The 20355-nt window shown below is 25.8% G+C and overlaps 4 protein-coding genes and 1 long non-coding RNA gene across 9 annotated transcripts; all 5 read right to left on the bottom strand.

Moving 5' to 3' along the window:
* Nucleotides 1-2650: 2650 nt before the first annotated feature.
* Nucleotides 2651-6795, bottom strand: LOC145741886 (kelch-like protein 12). 4 transcript variants are annotated; one of them, XR_014280943.1, is made up of 12 exons: nucleotides 6620-6794; nucleotides 6383-6506; nucleotides 5787-6215; nucleotides 5529-5678; nucleotides 5314-5398; nucleotides 4963-5057; nucleotides 4647-4827; nucleotides 4254-4397; nucleotides 3910-4071; nucleotides 3592-3751; nucleotides 3335-3524; nucleotides 2651-3014 (listed from the first exon to the last, which is right to left on the bottom strand). XR_014280943.1 is itself a non-coding variant. In XM_082559562.1 (12 exons), the coding sequence occupies exons 1-12, from the start codon at nucleotides 6679-6681 to the stop codon at nucleotides 3407-3409; spliced, it is 1653 nt and encodes a 550-aa protein (XP_082415688.1). In that variant the 5' UTR covers nucleotides 6682-6793; the 3' UTR covers nucleotides 2651-3406. The 4 variants fall into 4 exon arrangements, 3 of the variants coding, with proteins under 3 accessions (XP_082415688.1, XP_082415687.1, XP_082415686.1); XM_082559562.1 differs by having other exon boundaries at nucleotides 2651-3524; nucleotides 5787-6004; nucleotides 6062-6215; nucleotides 6620-6793; XM_082559561.1 differs by having other exon boundaries at nucleotides 2651-3524; nucleotides 4963-5048; nucleotides 6620-6795.
* Nucleotides 6796-8731: 1936 nt separating this feature from the next.
* LOC145741967 (kelch-like protein 12) lies at nucleotides 8732-16502 on the bottom strand. 2 transcript variants are annotated; one of them, XM_082559673.1, is made up of 12 exons: nucleotides 16401-16502; nucleotides 16173-16296; nucleotides 15854-16007; nucleotides 15580-15797; nucleotides 15325-15474; nucleotides 15166-15244; nucleotides 14844-14935; nucleotides 14451-14631; nucleotides 14242-14385; nucleotides 10074-10235; nucleotides 9745-9895; nucleotides 8732-9677 (listed from the first exon to the last, which is right to left on the bottom strand). In XM_082559673.1, exons 1-12 carry the CDS (start codon nucleotides 16460-16462, stop codon nucleotides 9560-9562), a joined length of 1635 nt encoding a protein of 544 aa, XP_082415799.1. In that variant the 5' UTR covers nucleotides 16463-16502; the 3' UTR covers nucleotides 8732-9559. The 2 variants fall into 2 exon arrangements, with proteins under 2 accessions (XP_082415799.1, XP_082415800.1); XM_082559674.1 differs by lacking the exons at nucleotides 8732-9677; nucleotides 9745-9895; nucleotides 10074-10235 and adding exons at nucleotides 13041-13484; nucleotides 13552-13711; nucleotides 13885-14046.
* On the bottom strand, nucleotides 11870-12384 carry LOC145741968 (kelch-like protein 6). The gene is made up of 2 exons (XM_082559675.1): nucleotides 12243-12384; nucleotides 11870-12185 (listed from the first exon to the last, which is right to left on the bottom strand). Exons 1-2 carry the CDS (start codon nucleotides 12340-12342, stop codon nucleotides 11935-11937), a joined length of 351 nt encoding a protein of 116 aa, XP_082415801.1. The 5' UTR covers nucleotides 12343-12384; the 3' UTR covers nucleotides 11870-11934.
* Nucleotides 12405-12895, bottom strand: LOC145744026 (uncharacterized). Its single transcript, XR_014281045.1, has 3 exons — nucleotides 12797-12895; nucleotides 12564-12687; nucleotides 12405-12437 (listed from the first exon to the last, which is right to left on the bottom strand). It is a non-coding gene; the product is annotated as an uncharacterized LOC145744026 (long non-coding RNA).
* A 212-nt stretch (nucleotides 16503-16714) lies between the features above and the next one.
* Nucleotides 16715-19886, bottom strand: LOC145743133 (kelch-like protein 12). The gene is made up of 11 exons (XM_082561037.1): nucleotides 19848-19886; nucleotides 19528-19681; nucleotides 19253-19470; nucleotides 18998-19147; nucleotides 18839-18917; nucleotides 18518-18609; nucleotides 18241-18421; nucleotides 17851-17994; nucleotides 17492-17653; nucleotides 17157-17316; nucleotides 16715-17089 (listed from the first exon to the last, which is right to left on the bottom strand). The coding sequence occupies exons 1-11, from the start codon at nucleotides 19860-19862 to the stop codon at nucleotides 16984-16986; spliced, it is 1461 nt and encodes a 486-aa protein (XP_082417163.1). The 5' UTR covers nucleotides 19863-19886; the 3' UTR covers nucleotides 16715-16983.
* Nucleotides 19887-20355: the final 469 nt, after the last annotated feature.

The following is a 20355-nucleotide window of genomic DNA, read 5'->3' as shown; positions in this document are numbered from 1 at the left end:
TTTATCGGAGATCTTGTTTACATTGATGAGGGTGAAATAACGGGAAAGTTTGTACTCGATGCCAACCCGAATTTGTTTAGTAACGCTCCACGACGAGATGAGAATAGTCCAGCAATTATTGACCTCAGGTAAAAATTTTATATTAAGAGCAAATTATGTAATTGCACAAAAATCAATCATTAAAAATTTATATAATTCGCAATTGCATTAGTTAATAAATAATACTATATCACCTTTAAGATAAATTTTAACTTTAATAATTTAATCAAGTTTTGCTACTTTTTCCATTTGAACATTTTTTACCTACGATAATAACGTGGTTAGTTAAAGTCACCCACTTATTTAACATTAACAGACGAAGTATAATATTCAACGGGATTGAAGAATGGACAATTTTAAACAGTGACCCAGAAGAGTTTAATACTCTGTACATGCCAATTAACCACGTCCAGGTATAAGATTGTTATATTATACAGGCGACAACGTAAAAACAGCAACAAACTATTTATTGCCATAACAGTTTAAGCATTATTCTTACAATAATATTGTCACTTCATTGTTCCACACTTAATTACAATTATTGCAACACATTTTTATATAAAAAATTTTTTTTTGGTAAAAAAAATATATATAAAAATTTTGTTAAACAATATTGTTATTTACACCATTAGTTTTTGTTTTGTTATTCACATTAAAATGGTCGTTGTGTAAACATTATGTTATTATTTGTAGATCATAAGTTACAACAAGTACAATGGACCGATCAACATGCTTATCGATGGAAAATCTACTTTAATATCTCAAGATTTGACACAGAAATGTCAGGTTCAATACCCGGGCTATGACAGCAAGTTTTTTTTATAAAGTTAAAAAAAAAATACAACATCATCAATAGCATAATTGGAAAATTATACTCAGTAAAATAGTATACTACATTAAAATCGTGTTATCTAGTTACAAAACCGTACTCGGTAGACGCAATAACATAACAAGGGCAAACAATTTTATTCAATAAGGGTGATATTGCATCTACACTTAATTTTTTTTGGATATTCTAGATTGCTCAAAGATCAGCAGTTTAAACAAAAAAAATCTTTCAATAACTTTGTTGTTTAGGTTCAAGTTGGGATTTAGAGACCCACGAATTCCCAGCGGATTTCCCCATCACATTGGGCCACAAAAAACGTTACAAGGATAACATGGGGGCGATTGCAATGGCTGACATAGGAGAATGGAGGGATGTGATTACAATTCCACCCCTTGCAAATATAACAGTAAGTATTATGGTGATAACATCCTTTTGTTATTGTATTTGGTGGCAATCCCCTCGTAAACAAGATGTTGATGTGTGTTATGTTTTAAACTACAAGATGTTACAATGCCTTTTCTTAATGCACCGTTTTGTCATACATTACGTTGTTACTGCTTGAAAGCAAATGTAAACCAATATTGCCTTACACATACAAAATGAAATAGAATATTGTTGAAGAACATTTTGTTATGGGTTAACTACATAAACAATAAGTCAAAAGTAAAACCCATTGGAAGTAAAAACTGTTATGTTTCGTGTTTTTTTTAATTTTACACTAAGAAAAACAACATGTCAGTAGCAGGACTCAAACTTTGGTCTGTTGTTTTAAAAATACTGCAAGTGTGGTTTCGTTTCACTCCCCTAGTCAATGCATACAAATACTTTTCGGTATAAATTATTTACAAATGTTTAGATCCGGTTTGTAGCTGATTCAATCAAGGTCAAATTTGAGATGCATTCAACTCAGAACAAAAACAAAACAGCGGCGGTGTCTTACTTAGGCCACATTAAAGACAGAGGTAACATGATAAGTTTAGTAACTTAGTCTGTACATAAATAAATTTAGTTTTCGCACATTAAACTTTTCCTTTATTAAGTTATAATTTACGTTTTCCAAGAATGTATGATTAAATAATTTTAAACTAAATTTTGCTATATTTTAATAGTTTATTTTTCGGTTTTAGAAACATTATTTTGCAATAAATTTTTGTTTTAAAAATTTTGGTTTTTTATCTTTAAATTTATTTCTTAGGTTTCGTATTTCCACCTGTGACTGACCCATACCAGTTTGTTGTCGCAAACATGGGTACCTGTATGTTGGGTGACTTTTACCCACAAGAACCTGAACCCAAGGAGGTAATGACCCCAATGCTGACCAGATTGGCAAAAGTTTTTAAGAAAATGCCGTGGTACCGAAACTACGTTGAGCAGTTCTTGGATTCCTACTTCGGGAAGAGTAAAGTTTAGGTGGAGGTTGATTAAAATGATGTGGAAATACTTAACATGTAAAAATTTTAAAAAAAGAATAAATGTTATGTGACAAAATAATTACAAATTAATAAAGTTCAAATAATAATTTAAAAAAACAAAAAAAATTGATTAAAAATATTTCACCCAAAAAGTGTAAATAAATAAATGATGTAAAACCAGTAAAAGAAATTAAATCATTGAATTAATTTAATAAATACAAAGTTGTGAACTTATCTTAAATGTTTAAATACTTTAACCAAGTTTTTATTTTTGTTAACTTAGACATTATTTAAAAATATTTATAGAACTTTATTTTTAGTTAATAATCTAAAAAAAGAAAACGATTAGTTACCACATTACTAAAAATGCAAAATATTGAATTAAAAAGCATAATCAAATTAATTACATATTTCAAAAATTATTCTCAAAATAAAACAAACTAAGTAACTGCGATTATATTCATAAAAGCTTTAATTGCATATACAATAGTAGTGTAGTGGTAATTACAATATAGGCTAATATTATTCTAATATATTTTGTAAATAAAAATAATACAATATAAACTAAAAATAAAAAAAAAAATGCGAATTCTTTTCAGAGTGTTTTTGTAATTTGGATAAGCCACATCAATATAATTAAACAACCACCATTTTTGCATCACTTATATTCCTTTCTATTCCAGCACCTAATGTCCATTCATTTTTCCCAGGATTGAATTCTTCAATACAATTAACTAAGCGGACAGGGTTTAATGAATTATTGCAAACATCATATTTTTTAAAAATAAATCATAGAAAGTAACACAAATTAAACCTATGAAATTTACCAAAATAACATAAATTCAATGAAAATCAAAAATTCAAAAGACTAAATTACAAAGTAGTTACAAACATTGGTAATAATTTTGAACTAAAATCACACGAACTTTTTAAATTATATGAAAAAGAAAATCTATAAAATTATATACAGATATCATGTTATATATATTTTTAAGGTTATATTAGTTTAACAATCAATAAAAATAATTTAATATAATTTTAAATGCGTACGTACTTGTTATGTGGTTGAAAAAAGTATTAAAATATTAAATTAGCCATTATGACATCACAAATATAAATATTGGCATTAAACAACAACCATTGTTGCATAATATATATTCCTTCTTGTTTCAGCAATGATTGTCCACTTGTTGTTCGTGGGATCAAATACTTCAATGGAATTAACTGGATCACAGCTAAATAACCTAAATAATAAAACAATAAACCAGAGTTTAATAAATTATTACAAACTAAATATTTAGTTTAACTTACCCATCACCCAAGCCCCCCACAACATAAATCTTGCCATCTACAACTGAGGCACAGTGACCATCTCTAGCCTTGTTCATTGGTGCAACTTCTGACCATGTATCAGTAATAATGTTGTATTTGATCACTGATGAAACTGGATCAATGCCATCTCCACGTCCACCTAGAAAAAATATGTTTAAAGTTTTTCAAATTTTAATTTGATTTAGATAAAAAAATTTCAATAAGTAATAGTTTTTTTTTGTTTCCATTAAATTTATTAATTGTTTCTGTTAGAAAATAAATGTTAAGTTAAAAACATTTACTTTAAATTTGACTCACCAGTAACAAATATGTGATCATCTAAAACTACAGCTGCATGATCAACTACATTATAAATCGTTGGAGAAATAAGAGACCACTTTTGTTTATTAAAATCAAAACATTCTGATGAACTTAAACTTCTATTTTTATCATTACATCCCCCGATTGCAAATAATTCACCTGAACATAAATATTTAAAGTCTTAACCGTTTTTATTGTAAAATTTGTTTACAGCACTGTTTTTTTTAAATCTTAAGTAAATTGATTAAAATTAAATATCTAATTAAATCGTTTGACATCTTTTTATAGATCGTTAATATGAATTTCTGCAGTCGAAAAAAAATTGAAATTTTTGACGTTACCTCTTGCAGCAAGCAATACATGTCCTCTACGTGGAACAATCATGTCAGGAATATTTTCTCTTTTATTTGTCCTCACATCCAAGAATTCCCCACTTGATAAAAATTGATTATTTTCATCCCGGCCTCCAGTTGTGTAAATACAATCTAGAACAATAATTACTAAGATTTAAAATACTCTACAAAACAAAACCCTTAAAAAACTAAAAGATGTTTTAATTAAAAAAATCATTAATTAGTTTTTAAGTATATTTATTATTTTTACCTTAAAATATAATATTTATTCTAAACTCAAATTGTGTTAATAAAATCTATACCACTTTAAAACTAAATAAATTTTTCTAAAGTACAAGTTTAATTTATTTTTCTTAAAAGTGCAAAAGTTTTTAAACCAACCATTTAAAGTAGCTGATGATGCACACCACCGAGCTTGTTTCATTGGAGGTTCAACTTTCCATCGTGGATCTACTTCATTTAACTTTAAACTCTCAACAGATGATTTAAACCTTCCTCCCATAATGAAAACTTGATTGTTGACAACAACAGATGAAGCTCCACACCTTCCTTCATTTAATTCCTTTAAATATATTACAAATTTAAACTACACAAAAGTTTATTATTTTTATTTTAACTATGACCCTGTTACATTCTTCAAATTTATTAACAAGTTATTGCTTTCAAAAACGAATAAATATATTTAAAACTAACATACTGGCATTAGAGTCCATTGTTTGGTAACAGTGTTAAACAAAATAGCCTCCTTTTTAATTCCTTCCATAATAAGTAACTTTGTTGAAGCTACAAAATCTATATAATTAACCGAATATAAACAAAAGATATATACCTATAGGATATATAAGATATATTTATAAAAAAACTAAATTATATTAAAATTGATACAACAATTTGTCTAGTTTAAAATTAATTAAAAATATTTTTACTCTTTATTTAAAAAAAAAAACTGTTATACAAAATTTGACTCTGTCCATAGAACAAGGACAATTTTAATTTCATTATTGAGCATAAATGAAGCTAAGATGACCCTATTTTAATAATTACCAACCTTTAGCATTTTCTTTTGGTGAAACTAAATTAACCAAAGCAGAGATAAGTATTTGATTACATTCCATAGATTTCATTATCAAATCCTACAAACAAGTTTGTACAAAATGTTATTTTTTTTTTTGTAAAATAACTTCATCCTCAATGTGAAAGGTCGACTCCACGACACACATAGAGTACTGTCAGTTGCAATACAATATTTATAACTGAACTGACCTCTTTCATTACAACTTGTTGTAGAAATTCTTTGCCTAATTTTAGAAGATCAAGAGATTGAAACAATTGGTTGACATGTTTCTGTCGTTCATTGCTGTCATGTTTTATCCAATTTATCATCGCATTGTAAATGACTTTTTCAGATGAAACCTGAAGTCAGTAATATTTAATGATTTAAAACTTAAAATTTAATTTGTTAACGTTATTGTAAAACTTTATTTATATACTTTAAAAATGACAGAAAAAAATTCTTCCTACCTTTTTTTCTTTTAGTTTCAAAATAGAAAGTAAATCCTCGAAACAAAGTTTGATAAATTCTTGCTTTGATGCAACTTTTTCAAAATTTTTAGCAATTATTTTCTGGGCTCCTTGCTTTAAGTTTTCAAGGTTGTATCTTTGAGAATAAGCCAGCATGGTTAAACAATTCTCAACATCAACAATGGTTTGCAGAAATCCTCCACAAAACTTGCGAAGTTCTAAATATATACCATGTTGTAATTTCAAGGTTAAAACTATAATATTATCAATCTTACTGTTAATTTGTAGATAATCTGCTGCTTCCATAATCTCGAAGACATTTTCTTCGGTTATCAGGATTTTTGCAGTGTAGGCATAATCTAAAATAAGTTCCATAATTTCCGAGCTTATTCCTTGGATCTTTACAATGGGATTGTATTTCTCTCTCATCTGTAAAAACATAAATCAGGTGGTCTAAACCAATATATTTGTTTAAAAAGTTATTTATTATAAAGACACTATAATTTCTGATAAAACTATTTTGTAATAAAACACATTTGACCACTTTATTGTATAAACTAATTGTTATTGAAAGTTTTAAAACTGTTTTATTTTACCTCAGTTGTAAACATTGTTCCAAAGAAAACACAGAAAAATCCAAGAATGTTTTTGTGAGCAGAATGCTCCTTCTTTCCATCATTGATTATGACATCACAATAAACTTTGTCTTCTTTTCTATCCCTGACATCAAAAAACAATAAATTATCTTTAAGCAACTTATTTTTCAGTTTTGATTGTTTTTTTTTAACAATTTTAAATTCAACATTGATTAAAACTAGTTGTAGTTATCAAACCTGTTTAACTCTTTAAATATTTTATCAGTATGACCACTTTTAAATTCTTGACTTCGAACCATTTTTAAACAAATTAACAATAAACTAAATCCTTAAAAATAAGTTTTTGAGTCAAAAAAATTAAAATATAAGTAACAATGTAATTTAAAACAACCCTAATAATATCACTGCTCTCATGTTGCAGCGCCCTTGAGTAATGCGCTATAAACAGTATAAACGCGCTATAAACAGCGCTATAAACAGTATAAAGGCAATTATAATCTATAATATCCCAAACTGCCAAAGTCAACTCGATACTGGGTTAGGGTAATATTTGTTACTTAATGTTTAGGTCGCGCATACAACTTTTCCACATCGAGGATAAAGATATATACAAAAATATATATATTTAAACTAAACAGTAAGTTTTAAAATATTACAAAAAATAGCCTGAAACTTAATAAAAAAACAAAGTGCCAGATTCTTATATTAACAAACATTAATTACAAACTAACATTTTATTAAAAAACAGTTCTTTTTAGTTTAACTTATAATCCAAATAACAAACAAAACAATTACAACTTAACTTTAACTACACACTTTCTCAAAAAAATATATAAATAACATATAAATAAACAAACATATTAGCAGTTAGCCCGTTTATCAACTCTTTATATAAATTAATTTTTTTTTTAAATTGCATAGTTTATTACAAACTTATAAATATATAAATAATAATAAGTAAAAAGTTTAAATTATGAATTTCGATTGCCAAAAATATTATTTTGCTGACCTGCAAAATTCGGGAAATTATGAGTCGGGGAATCACCGATGGAAAAAAAATTTTAAAAAATATATAGACATCATAAATTTTAAATTAATAATGTTTACTTTTCTTTATTATTCGTTGCTTACCTCCATAATTTAAATAATTATAATAAATAAACATTTTTTATTACATTTATTAATTTAACAACGTAATTATTAAAAAATATAAATTTTTATTTTTTCTGTAATTTTTTTTGAAGAGAAGTGTTTAAAAAATTGAGATTTTTTTTCAAATCAACGTTTTTACTAATATCACACCAAAATACAACAACATGTCAATAGCGAGAATTAAACTTTAGGTATTTGGTTTCAAAAATATGTTTACTGTTTCACTGCCGTCAATCAAATGTTTCAAAAATATTTTTCAGAATATTTTTTTAAATGTTTCGAGTTTGATTCCATTAAGGTCAAATTTAAGATGCATTCAACTTGAAACAAAAACACAAATGTGCCTGTTTCTTACTTATGCAACGTCAAAGACTAGTATAACATGACAAGTTTGCTGACTTAATTTGTTTTTGTATTTTAATTTTGTTCTCGTTAGATTTATCTTTTATCAAGTAATAATATACCTCAAATAATATGTAAATACTTTTAAACAATTTTTTTTTTGAAAAGTTAATTTTTTAGATTTTATAATACTTTTTTTTTAGTTTATAAAATTAAAATATAAGACTTTAATATAGCCTACATGTTTAGCCTACAAACTCATGTTTAAAGTTTTGGTTTTATTCTTTAAAATTATTTCTTAGGTTTCGTCTTCCCATCCGTGACTGACCCATACCAATTTGTTGTCACAAACATGGGGACCTGTATGTTTGGTGACTTTTACCCACAAGAACCAAAACCCAAGGAGGAAATGACCCCAATGCTGACCAGATTGGCAAAAGTTTTTAAGAAAATGCCGTGGTACCGAAACTACGTTGAGCAGTTCTTGGATTCCTACTTCGGGAAAAGTAAAGTTTAGGTGGAGGTTGATTAAAATGATGCGGAAATACTTAACATGTAAAAATTTAAAAAAGCATAAATGTTATGTGACAAAAAATAATTACAAATTAATAAAGTCCAAATAATAATTTAAAAAAACAAAAAAATTTGATTTTAAATGTTGATTAAAAATATTTCACCCAAAAAGTGTAAATAAATAAATGTTGTAAAACCAGTGAAAATGTGTTAAAGCAGTTTTTTTAAATTTAATCATTGACTTAATTTAATAAATCTAAAGTTGTGAACTTAACTAAAATGTTTAAATATTTCAACCAAGTTTGTATTTTTGTTAACTTATGCATTATTTAACAAAATGTATTGAACATTTATAAGACTTTATTTTTAATTTGCATAATAATTAAAAAAAAGAAAATGATTAGTTACCACATTACTAAAAATGCAAAATATTAAAAAGCAAAATCAAATTAATTAGATATTTAAAAAAATTATTCTCAAAATAAAACAAACTAAGTAACTGCGATTATATTCATAAAAGCCTTAATTGCATATACAATAGAAGTGTAGTGGTAATTACAATATAGGCTAATGTTAATTAATTATACTGTAAATAACAATAATACAATATAAACTAAAAATAAAAAAAAATTGCTAATTTCTTTTAGAGTGTTTTTGTAATTTAAATAAGCCACATCAATATAATCAAACAACCCCCATTTTTGCATCACTTATATTCCTTTCTATTCCAGCACCCAATGTCCACTTAATTTTCCCAGGATTGAATTCTTCAACATAATTAACTAAGCGGACAGGGTTTAATGAATTATTGCAAACATCATATTTTTAAAAAATAAATCATGGAAAGTAACACAAATTAAACCTATGAAATTACCCAAAATAACATAAATTTAATTTAAATCAAAACTTCAAAAGACTAAAATAAAAAAATTACAAAGTAGTTACAAACATTGGTAATAATTTTAAACTAAAATCACACGAATTTTATAAAATTTTATAAAATCAAAAAAAATCTATAAAATTATATACAGATATCATGTTATATATTTTTAAGGTTATATTAGTTAAATAATCGATAAAAGTAATTTAATATAATTTTAAATGCGTACTTGAAAAAAGTATTAAAATATTAAATTATCCATTATGACATCACAAATATAAATATTGGCATTAAACAACAACCATTGTTGCATGAAATATTGTCCTTCCTGTTTCAGCAATGATTGTCCACTTGTTGTTCGTGGGATCAAATACTTCAATGGAATCAACTGGATCAAACCTAAATAACCTAAATAATAAAACAATAAACCAGAGTTTAATAAATTATTACAAACTAAATATTTAGTTTAACTTACTTATCCCTGCCCCCAACAACATAAATCTTGCCATCTACAACTGAGGCACAGTGATCACGTCGAGCTTTGTTCATTGGTGCAACTTCTGACCATGTATCACTAATAATGTTGTATTTGATCACTGATGAAACAACGTCATCTCGACATCCACCTAGAAAACATAGGTTTAAAATTTTTCAAATTTTAATTTGATTTGGATAAAAAAAATTTCAAAAAGTAGGAATTTTATTTTTATTTTCATTAAAATTATTATTTGTTTGTGTTAAAAAATAAATTTTAAGTTAAAGACGATTACAAAAAAAATTAAATTTACTAGAAATTCGACTCACCAGTAACTAATATGTGATCATCTAAAACTACAGCTGCATGATCATTTACATTATAATTCATTAGAGGAATAAGAGACCACTTTTGTTTATCAAAATCAAAACATTCTGATGAACTTAATCTTCCATCTTTATCATTCCATCCCCCGATTGCAAACAATTTACCTGAACATAAATATTTGCAGTCTTTACCGTTTTTATTGTATAATTTGTTTACCGCACTGTTTTTTTAAATCTAAACCAAATTAATTAAAATTAAATATTTAATTAAATCGTTTCACATCTTTTTATTGATCGTTAATCTAAATTTTTGCAGTCGAAAAAACATTGAAATAATTTACATGAAATTTTGTATGTTTACCTTTTACAGCAAGTAATGCATGTCCTCTACGTGGAACAATCATGTCAGGAATATTTCCCCTTTTATTTGTCCTCACATCCAAGAATTCCCCACTTGATAAAGTAATATCATTTACATCCTGGCCTCCAGTTGTGTAAATACAATCTAGAACAATAATTAGCAAGATTTAAAATACTTAACAAAAATTAGCAAGATTTAAAATAAATATAATATTTATTCTAGACTCAAATTGTGTTAATAAAATCTATACCACTTTAAAACTGAATAAATTTCTAAAATACAAGTTTCATTTCTTTTTCTTAAAATTGCAAAAGTTTATAAACCAACCATTTATGACAGCTGATGATGCATAACACCGAGCTTGTTTCATTGGACTTTCAACTTTCCATTGTGGATCTACTTCATCTAACTTTAAACTCTCAACAGAGGATTTACCCCTTCCTCCCATGATGAAAACTTGTTTGTTGACAACAGCAGATGAAGCTCCACTTCTTTTTTCATTTAAATCCTACAAATATACTTTTTATTATTATTTCACATTAAATAGCTTAAAAAAATATATTTTTACCTAATTTAAAGAAAAAAATATTAGAAATTTTATTAAATATTTACAATTTGAACTAATTCCCCTGTTTAAAACAACAACTGTTAGCACAAGAAATTAAAAAAAATTTAGACTCTTGGATTAAAATACAATCCAATACATTTAAAACTAACTTACTGGCATTGAAGTCCATTGTTGGGTAACAGTGTTAAACAAAATAGCTTCCTTTTTATACCAACCCCCTCCCATAATAAGTAACTTTGCTGAATCTGCAATTTCAATGTTAAAAAAATATATACATATTTGATAAAAAGAGTAAAATATACTAAATTAATATAAAAACAAATCTGGCAAACAATTAATCTAAAATTAAAAATTTTCACAGTTGTTAATAATGAAAAAAAATTAATCATAAAATTTTATTTATTCTACAACAAAATTTAATTTAAATTTGATAAATAAATAATTGTTGACCTTTTTTTTCTAGTGGGGCAAAATTAACCAAAGCAGAGATAAGCATTTGATTACACTCCATAGATTTCATTATCAAATCCTGCAAACAAGTTTGTACAAAATTTTAATTTCATTTTTTAGATAATTTTTTAAAAATATCTTTATCCTTAATGTGAAAGGTCGACTTTATGACCCAAACATAGAGTAATGCCAGTTACCCATTCCAGCGATAAAAAATAGTTAAACAGTTTAAAATTTTTAATAAAATATTTATGACTGAACTGACCTCTTTCATTACAACTTGTTGTAAAAATTCTCTGCTTAATTTAGGAAGATCAAGAGATTGAAACAATTGGTTGACATGTTTCTGTCGTTCATTGCTGTCATGTTTTATCCAATTTATCATCGCATTATAAATGAACTTCTCAGATGAAACCTGAAGTTGGTAAGTATTTAAATATTTAAAATATAAAATTTAATTTGTTAAGTTTACTGCAGAACTTTATTTACTTTAAAAACTTAAAAAATATATTTCTTGCTTTTTTTTCTTTTAATTTTAGAATAGAAAGCAAATCTTCAAAACAAAGTTTGATAAATTCTTGCTTTGATGCAACTTTTTCAAAATTCTCAGCAATTATTTTCTGGGCTCCTTGCTTTAAGTTTTCAAGGTTGTATCTTCGAGAATAAGCCAGCATGGTTAAACAATTCTCAACATCAACAATGGTTTGCAGAAATCCTCCACAAAACTTGCGAAGTTCTAAATTTAAAATACGTTGTAATTTTAAGGTTAAAAATATAATATTATCAATCTTACTGTTAATCTGTAGAAAATCTGCAGCTTCCATAATCTCGAAGACATTTTCTTCGGTTATCAGGATTTTTGCAGTGTAGGCATAATCTAAAATAAGTTCCATAATTTCCGAGCTTATTCCTTGGATCTTTACAATGGGATTGTATTTCTCTCTCATCTGTAAAATCATGAATCAAGTTGACTAAACTCATATATTTGCTTGAAAATTATTCATTATAAAGACACTATAATTTTTAACAAAACTATTTTTTAAATAAAACATATTTAATTATTATGTTGTATAAGCTATCTGCCATCAGACAGATATAAAATAGTTTTTTTTACCTCAGTTGTAAACATTGTTCCAAAGAAAACACAGAAAAATCCAAGAATGTTTTTGTGAGCAGAATGCTCCTTTGTTCCATCATTGATTATGACATCACAATAATCTTTGTCTCCTTTTCTATCCCTGACATAAAAACAATAAATTATCTTTAAGCAACTTATTTTTCGATTTTGATTGTTTTTTTAACAATTTTAAATTCTACATTAATTAAAACTAGTTGAAGTTAACAAACCTGTTTAACTTTTCAAATATTTTATCAGTATGGCCACTGTTAAATTCTTGACTTCGAACCATTTTTAATAAATTTATACAACATTAACAACAAACCTAAAGCCTTAAAACAAAATTATGGTTAGTAAAACTACAGTGGTTAGAGATGCAAAAAATAAATACATTAAAAATTAAATTATATTAATGAAAGAAAAAGATGACACATTTAATTTATAAAATAGTCCTAATTTAAAAACTTAAATTCAATGCAAATAATATTTTTAAAGAATCAATTAGAAAAAAAATACTAAGAGATTATAACCATTGGTGGTCAATTTTAAACTAAAATTAAACAGTTATTTAAAATTATACAAAATAAAAAAATCAATAAAATTATCTACAGATATCGGGTTATATATTTTACAGATTTTTAATAGTTTAAATAATCTATTAAAAAATTTTGAATATTTTTTAAATGCATAAATTTTAAATATTGTTTTAAAACAACCACAAAAATATTCTTAAAATGTACTTGTTATGTGATTAAAAAAAGTATTAAAATAATAAATTATCCATTATGACATCATAAATATAAATATTGGCATTAAACAACAACCATTGTTGCATAATATACATTCCTTCTTGTTTCGGCAATGATTGTCCATTTGTTGTTTGTGGGATCAAATACTTCCATAAAAGTAACTGGATGCCTAAATAATAAAACAATAAACCAGAGTTTAATAAATTATTACAAACTAAATATTTAGTTTGACTTACCAGTTGTTTAGGCCCCCAACAACATAAATCTTGCCATCTACAACTGAGGCACAGTGACCATATCGAGCCTTGTTCATTGGTGCAACTTCTGACCATGTTTTAGTAGAAATGTTGTAATTGATCACTGATGAAATTGCGACTGAGCCATCTCGACGTCCACCTAGAAAAAATATGTTTAAAGTTTTTCAAATTTTTTTTGGTTTGGATAAAAAAATTTCAATAAATAATAATTTTATTTAAATTTTTATTAAATTTAATAATTGTATTGTTAAAAAATAAATTTTAAGTTAACGACGATTACAAAAAAATTTACTTTAAAAAAATTTTACTCACCAGTAACAAATATGTGATCATCTAAAACTACAGCTGAATGATCACTTACACCATGATTCATTGGAGAAATAAGAGACCACTTTTGTTCATCAAAATCAAAATATTCTGATGAACTTAAACTTCTATTTTTATCATTCCGTCCCCCGATTGCAAATAATTTACCTGAACATAAATATTTAGAGTCTTTACCGTTTTTATTGTATAATTTGTTTAGCGCACTGTTTTTTTAAATCTAAACCAAATTAATTAAAATTAAATAGTTAATTAAATCGTTTGACATCTTTTTATTGATCGTTAATTCAAATTTTTGCAGTTGAAAAAACATTGAAATAATTTACATGAAATTTGTATGTTTACCTTTTGCAGCAAGTAATACATGGTTTCTACGTGGAACAATCATGTCACGAATATTTCCTCTTTTATTTGTCCTCACATCCAAGAATTCCCCACTTGATAAAATTTGATTATTTTCATCCTGGCCTCCAGTTGTGTAAATACAATCTAGAACAATAATTACCAAGATTTAAAATACTCTACAAAACAAAACCAAAAGTTTATAAACCAACCATTTATGACAGCTGATGATGCAAACCACCGAGCTTGTTTCATTGGACTTTCAACTTTCCATTGTGGATCTATTTCATCTAACCTTAAACTCTCAACAGAGGATTTACCCTGCCTTCCTATGATGAAAACTTGTTTGTTGACAACAGCAGATGAAGCTCCCCATCTTTCTTCATTTAATTCCTGCAATTATACTTTATTTGAGTTCACATTAAATAACTTAAAAAAATTTATACTTTTACTTAATTTTAAGAAAAAAATATTAGCAATTTTATTAAATATTTACAATTTAAACTAATCCCTCTGTTTAAAACAACAACTGTTAGCACAAGAAATTATAAAAAATTTAGACTCTTGGATTAAAATACAATCCAATACATTTAAAACTAACATACTGGCATTGAAGTCCATTGTTGGGTAACAATGTTAAACAAAATAGCTTCCTTTTTATACCAACCCCCTCCCATAATAAGTAACTTTGCTGGATCTGCAATTTAAATGTTAAAAAAATGTTATTTAAAAAAAATGAAAAAAAAAAGCATTTAGGTAGAATAATTAAACAGTTTGGTTTACCTTTTAACTAAAACAAAATTTTTTTCTAGGTTATGATACATATAATTAAAATTAAAATCACAAATCTTATAAAGTTAGGTTTAATATTATTCATTTATCAACAAAAAAAGTTAGCTAAAATTTTATAAATAAATATTTGTTGACCTTTTTTTTCTGGTGGGGCAAAACTAATCAAAGCAGAAATAATTAAATGAGAACACTCCAAAGATTTCATTATCAAATCCTGCAAACAAGTTTGTACAAAGTGTTACTTCAATTATAACATTTTAAATCTTTTAATAAAATATTTATGACTGAACTGACCTCTTTCATTACAACTTGTTGTAGAAATTCTCTGCTTAATTTAGGAAGATCAAGAGATTGAAACAATTGGTTGACATGTTTCTGTCGTTCATTGCTGTCATGTTTTATCCAATTCATCATCGCATTGTAAAATACCTTTTCTGATGAAACCTGAAGTTGTGCATATTATTAAGGATTTTAAATATAAAAATCAATTTGCTAGGTTTGTAACTCAACTTTGTTACTTTAAAAACTACAAGAAAAGAAAATTCTTGCCTTTTTTTCTTTCAGTTTCAGAATAGAAATAAAATGCTCGAAACAAAGTTTGATAAATTCTTGCTTTAATGCAACTTTTTCAAAATTCTCAGCAATTATTTTCTGAGCTCCTTGCTTTAAGTTTTCTAGGTTGTATCGTTGAGAATAAGCCAGCATGGTTAAACAATTCTCAACATCAACAATGGTTTGCAGAAATCCTTCACAAAACTTGCAAAGTTCTAAATATATAATACGTTGTAATTTTAAGTTAAAACTATAATATTATCATTCTTACTGTTAATCTGTAGATAATCTGCTGCTTCCATAATCTCAAAGACATTTTCTTCAGTTATCAGGATTTTTGCAGTGTAGGCATAATCTAAAATAAGTTCCATAATTTCCGAGCTTATTCCTTGGATCTTTACAATGGGATTGTATTTCTCTCTCTTCTGTAAAATATAAATCAGGTTGACTAAACTTATATATTTGCTTGAAACTTATTTATTATAAAGACACTATGATTTCTAATAAAACTATTTCGTAATAAAACACATTTGACTACTTTACTGTATAAACTATTTGCCATTAAAAGTTTTTAAATTGTTTTTATTTACCTCAGTTGTAAACATTGTTCCAAAAAAAACACAAAAAAATCCGAGAATGTTTTTATGAGCAGAATGCTTCTTTGTTCCATCATTGATTATGACATCACAATAATCTTTGTCTTTCTTTCTATCCCTGACATAAAAAACAACTTATTATCTTTAAAAAACATATTATAAACAATTTTTTAAACAATTTTACATTCTACATTGATTAAAACTGATTTTCAATTAACAAACCTGTTTAAATCTTCAAATATTTTATCAGTATGGCCACTGTTAAATTCTTGACTTCGAACCATTTTTAACAAATTTAAACAACATTAACAACAAACCTAAAACCTTAAAACAAAATTATGGTTAGTAAAACTACAGTGGTTAGAGATGCAAAATATAAATACATTAGAAATTAAATTAAGTTAATGAAAGAAAAAGATGACACATTTAATTTATAAAATAGTCCTAATTTAAAAACATAAATTCAATGCAAATAATATTTAAAAAAAATCAATTAGAAAAAAAAATACTAAGAGATTATAACCATTGGTGGTCAATTTTAAACTAAAATTAAACAGTTATATAAAATTATACAAAATAAAAAAATCAATAAAATGATCTACAGATATCAGGTTATATATTTTACAGGTTTTTAATAGTTTAAATAATCTATTTAAAAATTTTGAATTTTTTTTAAATGCATAAATTTTAAATATTGTTTTAAAACAACCACAAAAATATTCTTAAAATGTACTTGTTATGTGGTTAAAAAAAGCATTAAAATAATAAATTATCCATTATGACATCACAAATAATAATATTGGTATTAAACAACAACCATTGTTGCACTAAATATTTCCCTTTTTGTTTCAGCAATGATTGTCCACTTGTAGTTTGTGGGATCAAATACTTCAATGGAATTAACTGGACTCCTAAATAATAAAACAGTAAACCAGAGTTTAATAAATTATTACAAACTAAATATTTAGTTTAACTTACCCTTCATTAATGCCCCCAACAACATAAATCTTGCCATCTACAACTGAGGCACAGTGACCAAATCGAGCCTTGTTCATTAGTGTAACTTCTAACCATGTATCAGTAATAATGTTGTATTTGATCACTGATGAAACTGCCCAAATGCCACGCTGACGTCCACCTAAAAAAAAATATGTTTAAAATTTTTCAAATTTTAATTTGATTTGGATAAAAAAATTTCAAAAAGTAATAATTTTTTTTTATTTCCATTAAGTTTAATAATTGTTTCTGTTAAAAAATAAATTTTAAGTTAAAGACAATTACAAAAAAAATTACTTTAAAAAAATTTGACTCACCAGTAACAAATATGTGATCATCTAAAACTACAGCTGCATGATCATCTACATTATAAATCATTGGAGAAATACGAGACCACTTTTGTTTATCAAAATCAAAACATTCTGATGAACTTAAACTTCTATTTTTATCATTACATCCCCCGATTGCAAATAATTTACCTGAACATAAATATTTAGAGTCTTTACCGTTTTTATTGTTTAATTTGTTTACCGCACTGTTTTTTTAAAATCTTAACCAAATTAATTAAAATTAAATATCTAATTAAATCGTTTGACATCTTTTTATTGATCGTTAATTTAAATTTTTGCAGTCGAAAAAACATTGAAATAATTTACATGAAATTTTGTATGTTTACCTTTTACAGCAAGCAATACATGGTCTTTACGTGGAACAATCATGTCAGGAATATTTCCCCTTTTATTTGTCCTCACATCCAAGAATTCCCCTCTTGATAAAAATTGATTATTTTCATCCTGGCCTCCAGTTGTGTAAATACAATCTAGAACAATAATTACTAAGATTTAAAATACTCTACAAAACAAAACCTTACAAAACCTAAAAAATGTTTTAATTAAAAAGACCATTAATTAGTTTTTAAGTATATTTATTTTTTTACCTTAAAATATAATATTTATTCTAGACTCAAATTGTGTTAATACATACTATACCACTTTAAAACTAAATAAATTTCAAAAATACAAGTTTCATTCCTTTTTCTTAAAAGTGCAAAAGTTTATGAACCAACCATTTATGACAGCTGATGATGCACACAACCGAGCTTGTTTCGTTGGAGGTTCAACTCTCCATTGTGGATCTACTTCATCTAACTTTAAACTCTCAACAGAGAATTTACCCAACCCTCCCATGATGAAAACTTGTTTGTTGACAACAGCAGATGAAGCTCCAAACCTTTCTTCATTTAATTTCTACAAATATATTTAAAAAAAAAATGTAAAAACCAGTAATTAAAAATTTGGGCTCTTGGATTAAAATACAATCCAATATTTTTAAAACTAACATACTGGCATTGAAGTCCATTGTTGGGTAACAGTGTTAAACAAAATAGCTTCCGTTTCATAACTATTCCCTCCCATAATAAGTAACTTTGCTGGATCTGCAATTTAAATGTTAAAAAATGTTATTTAAGAAAAATGAAAAAAATAATACATTTAGGTAGAATAATTAAACAGTTTGGTTTACCTTTTAACTAAAACAAATTTTTTTTTAGTTTATGGTACATATAATTAAAATTAAAATCACATATCTTATAAATTAAGGTTTAATATTATTCATTCATCCTCAAAAAAATTTGACTAAAGTTTTATAAATAAATATTAGTTGACCTTCTTTTTCTGGTGGGGCAAAACTAATCAAAGCAGAAAGAAGTAAATGAGAACATTCCAAAGATTTCATTATCAAATCCTGCAAAAAAGTTTGTACCAAGTGTTATTTTAATATTAACATTTTAAATCTTTTAATAAAATATTTTTCACTTAACTGACCTCTTTCATTACAACTTGTTGTAGAAATTCTCTGTTAAATTTAAGAAGATCAAGAGATTGAAACAATTGGTTAACATGTTTCTGTCGGTCATTGCTGTCATGTTTTATCCAATTCATCATCGCATTGTAAGTTATCTTCTCTGATGAAACCTGTAGTTGTGCATATTATTAAGAATTTTAAATATAAAAATCAATTTGCTAGGTTTGTAACTCAACTTTGTTACCTAAAAAACTACTAAAAAATAATTTTCTTGCCTTTTTTTCATTCAGTTTCAGAATAGAAAGCAAATCCTCGAAACAAAGTTTAATAAATTCTTGCTTTGATGCAACTTTTTCAAAATTATTAGCAATCATTTTCTGGGCTCCTTGCTTTAAATTTTCAAGGTTGTATCTTTGAGAATAAGCCAGCATGGTTAAACAATTCTCAACATCAACAATGGTTTGCAGAAATCCTCCACAAAACTTGCGAAGTTCTAAATATATAACATGTTGTAATTTTAAGGTTAAAACTATAATAATATCAATCTTACTGTTAATCTGTAGATAATCTGCTGCTTCCATAATCTCAAAGACATTTTCTTCAGTTATCAGGATTTTTGCAGTGTAGACATAATCTAAAATAAGTTCCATAATTTCCGAGCTTATTCCTTGAATCTTTACAATGGGATTGTATTTCTCTTTCATCTGTAAAAGCATAAATCAAGTTGACTAAACTTATATATTTGCTTGAAAATTATTTATTATAAAGACACTATAATTTCTAATAAAACTATTTTGTAATAAAACACATTTGACTACTTTACTGTATAAACTTTTTGTCATTGAAAGTTTTTAAATTGTTTTATTTTACCTCAGTTGTAAACATTGTTCCAAAGAAAACACAGAAAAATCCAAGAATGTTTTTGTGAGCAGAATGTTCCTTCTTTCCATCATTGATTATGACATCACAATAAACTTTGTCTTCTTTTCTATCCCTGACATAAAAAACAATAAATTATCTTTAAGCAACTTATTTTTCAGTTTTGATTGTTTTTTTTAACAATATTAAATTCTACATTAATTAAAATTAGTTGTAGTTAACAAACCTGTTTAACTCTTCAAATATTTTATCAGTATGACCACTGTTAAATTCTTGACTTCGAACCATTTTTAAACAAATTTAAACAACATTAACAACAAACCTAAAACCTTAAAACAAAATTATGGTTAGTAAAACTACAGTGGTTAGATATGCAAAAAATAAATACATTAGAAATTAAATTATGTTAATAAATGAAAAAGATGACACATTTAATTTATAAAATAGTCCTAATTTAAAAACATAAATTCAATGCAAATAATATTTTAAAAGAATCAAT

This window comes from Corella eumyota, chromosome 2, assembly GCF_963082875.1.
Source record: "Corella eumyota chromosome 2, kaCorEumy4.1, whole genome shotgun sequence".
NCBI classification, from domain to species: Eukaryota; Metazoa; Chordata; class Ascidiacea; order Phlebobranchia; family Corellidae; genus Corella; species Corella eumyota.
Note: the sequence above shows the minus strand (reverse complement) of the source record. Positions and strands in the feature narration are given on the sequence as shown.